The sequence below is a fragment of the Stegastes partitus genome, unplaced genomic scaffold, assembly GCF_000690725.1.
Source record: "Stegastes partitus isolate 25-593 unplaced genomic scaffold, Stegastes_partitus-1.0.2 Scaffold464, whole genome shotgun sequence".
Taxonomy (NCBI): domain Eukaryota; kingdom Metazoa; phylum Chordata; class Actinopteri; family Pomacentridae; genus Stegastes; species Stegastes partitus.
In genome coordinates, this window is record NW_007578195.1 from 198,404 (window position 1) to 204,113 (window position 5,710).

General features: G+C 38.1%; 1 protein-coding gene across 1 annotated transcript in view; it reads right to left on the reverse strand.

Annotated features, from left to right (window-relative positions):
- Positions 1 to 5,703, reverse strand: part of LOC103360795 (E3 ubiquitin-protein ligase RNF213-like) — a 60,675-nt gene extending 54,972 nt beyond the window's left edge. The window contains exons 1-11 of the mRNA XM_008286692.1: positions 5,495 to 5,703; positions 5,110 to 5,369; positions 4,347 to 4,547; positions 4,070 to 4,262; positions 3,601 to 3,656; positions 3,301 to 3,460; positions 2,541 to 2,672; positions 2,302 to 2,400; positions 2,090 to 2,212; positions 1,089 to 1,278; positions 4 to 12 (exon numbers count right to left, since the gene is read on the reverse strand). Of these exons, the coding sequence (XP_008284914.1) occupies positions 4 to 12; positions 1,089 to 1,278; positions 2,090 to 2,212; positions 2,302 to 2,400; positions 2,541 to 2,672; positions 3,301 to 3,460; positions 3,601 to 3,656; positions 4,070 to 4,262; positions 4,347 to 4,547; positions 5,110 to 5,369; positions 5,495 to 5,650 (1,579 nt within the window). The 5' untranslated portion in view covers positions 5,651 to 5,703. The remainder of the gene's footprint in view (positions 1 to 3; positions 13 to 1,088; positions 1,279 to 2,089; positions 2,213 to 2,301; positions 2,401 to 2,540; positions 2,673 to 3,300; positions 3,461 to 3,600; positions 3,657 to 4,069; positions 4,263 to 4,346; positions 4,548 to 5,109; positions 5,370 to 5,494) is intronic.
- Positions 5,704 to 5,710: the final 7 nt, after the last annotated feature.

Genomic DNA, 5,710 nt, shown 5'->3' on the forward strand with positions numbered 1-5,710 from the left:
CGCCTCTTGCACCTGAACCACAAGAGTGCAAACATCAACAACAAAACATTTCACTGAGTTGTGAGCAGATATACAGTTATACAGAATAAAAACAGTTCATGACAAAAAGCCAGCCAGCCTTCACATTACTTGTCTATATCTTACGCTGCTTCCACACACACAGTTCAGTTTCCATCATTTCAGACAACATTATGAATGACTTAAGTAAGGATTAAACAATGAGGAACTGTGCATTATACGGTTTGAATAAACGCAGCGGAGTCTAGAACACCACGACGCGAAGTGCATTCAAACCGTATAATGCACGGCTCCTCGTTGTTTAATCTGCTTATACCATGGTCCCACACAGCAAGCAAACACACAAAATATTTATTTAATTATTAGAACGTGCTAAAAATGCCTACGTTTTTGGGATTACTTTATGCAAATAATGCACGCCAGTTAGCCATAGAATTCTCGCTGACCATGGTATAAATCTTTACGTCGTTGCTTTTGCTGTTCTTCTCGTTTGCTCTCCTCCTCTTTTTAATACTTCATACGTTTGGTTTCGGCCAAAAATATTAAAATTAACCTTGAAATCCATGTTTTATTGTGTTTCTCTCATTCACATGTCAAGACACAGCTGATCTGCGCCAGCTGATTTGCGCATTGCTATGGTAACGCTCAGAGCGGCGTGATATAATAGTGATTTAACTCACTGAACTACGTGAGTGTATACACGAAAATAATGCACGCCAGTTAGCCATACAATTCTCGCTGATCATGGTATAAATTCATTTAAAGTGGGAGAGTAAACCTAACTAGTACCACTACTTGCCTAAATCTTCACCTCTACATCAACTCTAAAGTCTTCTGTAATGTAATTATTTGTTTTATAGGGACTTGTTTTTCATTTCCAAAGTCCCCACAATGTGACTATGTAAACACATTTCTTCCTACAACATGTTCAATACAAATACAAATACACATGCACGCACGCACGCACGCACATACACTCTTAAATGTTTAAATGTGATCACACCCAAGGCATTCATGAAGAGCAGATTCACACTCATTTTTGTAGTAATATGTCACATTTCAGCATTTACCTGCCATTTGGAAGACAGTTTTGGCCATGGGCCAGTTTATAAGGAACTGAAATGTCAAGTCTTCTCCTTCAATGTAATCACCATTGGCATCTGTAGGCCAGGACTTCAGCACAACAACAGACATCAGCTTCCCAAACTTTGTGATATCATGTTTCTTCAACAGAGCAGACAGAGCTTGACCAGATTCATCCTAAACAGACAAAATACCACGAAAATTAAAATCATGCACAAAATGCTATTGTAATGCCATTAGTAATTCTAGGCACCCTACTGTCAGGATATACTGGGGCAAATTTTTAGCCAATGAATGACTTGTCCTTTCACGTTAAGAGGTCTGAGATAAACTTGAACACAGTATATGTCACTTGTTCAATCACTGAGGTAATGAACTGCTAAAAAACTTTAAAGGTCCAGTGTGAATATCGAATATCTTTTTGCATTTCCTGGAGCTACTGCAGGTTCTGCGACATGCTTCAAAAGGGAAGGTGAGGCGAGGGGTATTCAGTTGGTTGTAACCTACAACATCACCACTAGATGTCACTAAATCTTACACACTGGACCTTTAACAGCTCAGTGGCATTGAATGTAAGACTGCAAATTGTAACAAACTGAACACCATTCCCTTTTCAACCATGTAGCAGAATCTACGGGGACCAAAATTCAACATAAAAGCACAAAAGGCCTTTTCTAAGGCCAGGGTTTCATTTGTCCGCTTGGATGATTGTAGAAACATCTAAACTAAGGAAAACACAGTGATTCATAGTTACACACAAATATTTGTAAAAATACTTCTAAATATGAATATATATATATATATATATATATTTCTGCAAATAGATTCCTCTACATCTAAGATATTGTTTGTTTTTTTTTAAATTGTTTAGATTATTTGTTACTGCTTCGTAGGGAGAGCTACAATTGTCTTTGTATAAACATAAAGAGTAGCTTTAAGCAGCTATGAACTGCTTCATCTGTGCTTCATCATTTTTTTTAAAACCTACCCGGCAAATACGTGCAACTGCCTCCAATGCACATTTCTCCATTGTGTTGCATAACAATGGACTTGTCTGTCTCAGCTCTTCCATGTTGTTTGAGTATATTCCAATTTGAGCCTCTGGATGTTCCTAGCACACAGGCACACATCCTCACATTTGTTGGTCATGTGTACACGTAAAAAATGAAAAACACAAAGTCCAGCAAAATCCATTCTCACCTGTTTTAGTTTTCCTTCAAAGTCACTCATGAATGTGGTTCTCCAGAATGCAGTGTGCTCCTCATGACTGAAGGATACAGAGAGTAACTTGCTCCATACCTGAGTGTGTCATGCAGATTTAAATCAGTTTAATCACAGGTGAAGTACTGCATACAACATTAACTGGTGACATGGCTATGAACAGTATATTTGTCAAACCATAACAGAGAACACCAGGTTATTGCAGTATTTCTGCTTACCTTAATTTCATTGGGGGAAGCAAACTCTGCTTTCCACTGTTTAAGCAGGTTGTGTTTGAAGGTATTTCTTCGCCATTCTCTCATTGTCTCTAATGTCTCCCCGACTGACTCTTCATGAATTCTCTCTCTTGCCTGTAATAGTAGCTAAAAGTTACTAAGGCTTTGAAATGTTATGAAATTGATGGAAAAAATACTGAGGATTGTTTTTCTGTTTCTTCGTGTGGCTTATTAGTTGAGAATATGAAGGAGCTCTTCGAGAGATATGCTACTGACGCAGAAAGTTACGCTCCTACCACAGTGAGCTACATTCCTATGATGGATGAAAGAGAAATGAATGATGCAGTCCCATGCAAGGTGAAACAGAAACTCAAAACAATCCTCCCATGATAAGACAAAGGCAAACTGTCCAGAACAGAGCGAACCTGGCCCTTCATAAGTAGCGTGATAAGAAGAATATAAATACTGACAGTGTTCTGGGAGCTCCTCTCCCATAACCCTGTGTTGTGTGAGATTCTGTGCACTCCCTAATAAAGAGACGCTGACTTTAACCTCCTCGATTTAAGAATGGTTCTTGGTTCTTTTCCACTCAGAAATTAAATGGAAGTAACCCTTGATGTTGCCAAATGTAACCTAAAATACAACTCCTTGGATTAAAGCATTCAAATAAGGCAAAACAAACAATAGTTAGCAGCTCTTGCTGTAAAAAGACTGAAGCATTTTAAGCCTTGACTATGTATGGAGTCTGATCGGAATATCTCACCTGGGAATCCGTGTGGCCATACGCTTGGGAAATCAGACAAACCAGATCAAGGAAGAGAAGAGGAACATCATAGCGGTCTGGCTCTTTTGTGTGACGGCAGACAGAACCCAGAAGCATTACTGCAGTTTTCAGGCAACACTCTCCATGTTTGTCATCAAAACTAGAAGGAGAAAATACTTGGATTACTGTTGTGCCTGCATAACGATTGGTATTTATACTGACACTGAAATGAATGGACTTCACTACAGGGATACTGTATTACACTGACAGGCAGAAGTTTTTGTTGTTGTTTTTTTTTACCTTTTACTGCGATGGCTCTCTCTTCTGATGAGATGAGATGCCAGATCTTTTAAAGCCTATTATCCAAATAACAGGGGACAATTATATGAAGATACAGAGTAGTTAAAAAATAATATTCCAGGAAAGTAGTAGCTTTGACACAGCATATACCAGCAATAACCTTTAGCCTACTGGCAGCAGTTATGAACATGACACTGACACAGTCTCTGGCCATCTGGCAAATGCCCAATACTGACCTGATTTTCCACTAAAACCAGCTACAGCCCAAAAACATTGCTATTTTAACAGTAAACAAAACAACAAAGTTGCAGGACAAACAACTAAACAGTAAATGTAATCCTGTTATTCATTTTTCTGAAACCACAGCTCTCTAAAGAGTTTCCATTATAAACCTTGTGAGATCCTTTCTTTATTGTTATTTGATTTTCAGTTGTAATAAAAACTATTAAGTTACTTTAAAGATGCATACCATGTAGGTGTGGTACGTTATTTCAGATCTGATGCTGAAAAGTAAGTATTGGAGAACATCAAGGAGCTCCACTTTCACACTGGAGATGAGCTCCATTACTTGGTCAACAGGCAGCAGAGACATCCAAGAGTGCACAACAAGACGATCAATGTCCACAAGGTATGTATGTTCTTTCATGATCCTCATCAGACTCCTAAATTAAAGTTAAAGCTGGTTATGGTGGTAAGGCATTTTAAAATAAATTTTAACATGATATTTATAGGAGAACAACACATACTGAGGATTACTGTTGCTACGCGGTCCTTTGTTTCCCCTTAAGCCCGTCCAGGAGTCAACCTGTGGGTTCAACGCAGGTGGAATTGGCTCAAATGGTTTGCTTTCTCCTCTCAGTAGGTGAACCAGAGGAATGACCAAGACCCACTCCTCAATATGGTGTTCTCTGGCACTGTAGCAAAGCCTCTCAACAGCATCTGCAACACTATACCGGTAGACAAGTCAGCAGTTAGACAGAGAGACGTTCACATACTGTATAAGCCGAGGGAAATTCATGTGTCACAATAGCACTATATAACCAAGAGATAATAATTTACACAAAATGCAGGACATATTTTGTTTAATTACATTTATAGTGGAAAGACTTGTTTCTCAAAAAAGAAGTGGTTAAATATTTGATTGTTATTTTTAATTCTATCATATAATACATACGTACTTACTAACTCAAACCTATCAACTACTACACAAGAGAAAAAGAAAAGGAGTTATGCAAAAGTTAAGCATTTCAAGTGAAATTGTAACATTGTGCATGTGGGTCTGTAAAAAGGTTAAATCATAATATGGTTGCATTTAGAGAATCTGGATACGTTTCAATTTTCTTTCTTCTCTATTCTTTATTTCTCTCTCATGTCTTTTTGTGAAAAGTGTTTCTCCTATTCTACATAAATTGTAGCTTTTAGTTGGTTGTCCTTCTTTCCTTACTTATTTTTAAATTAGAACCATTATTATCATCATAATGACTTTGTGCTAGAAGCTTTACCACACACCTGTTTTTATCTGCCACAGGGTTTGCAAAATCTTTCCAGAAATCGAGGAAATGGTGTCGTGGCTTTTTAGGAAGGCAAAGAAGATCACAGAGACTAGAGAGCTGAGCTGTCATGCTGTCCTTCAGATACTTGTTGTAGATGAGCAAACTGACAAGTCCTGCATGCAGTGGGGGTAAGAAGGATTCGGTTTTTCCTTTCCTCTTTCCGCTAGGCTTAAGATTGAAGTTTTCCTCCAGAAAACATCTGAGCAGGTTTTCTACCTGGAAAAAGGTGAAAAGATTATGACTGATAATGAAAAACAGTATTCCTTACCTCAAACTCTCTTAGATTTCAAGATTATGGAACTAAATTAGTGCTGCTGTAGCTCAAAACCCTCAATATTTACCTGTTTATTACCATACTGTAATCCCCATGGTCTTTCCGTACCGTCATGAAGAACAGGAGAGCTGTATACATAAAAGAACTGTTGTAGCAGGATAAAGAAGTTTTCCACATTTTGAGTGTTCCAGATTGTAAGAAGATCAAAGATTATTTTTAGCATTTCCCTGCCAGCTTGGTCTCTTCCTTTTATTACAGTTCCTTCGACCGAATTCCTCCAAGC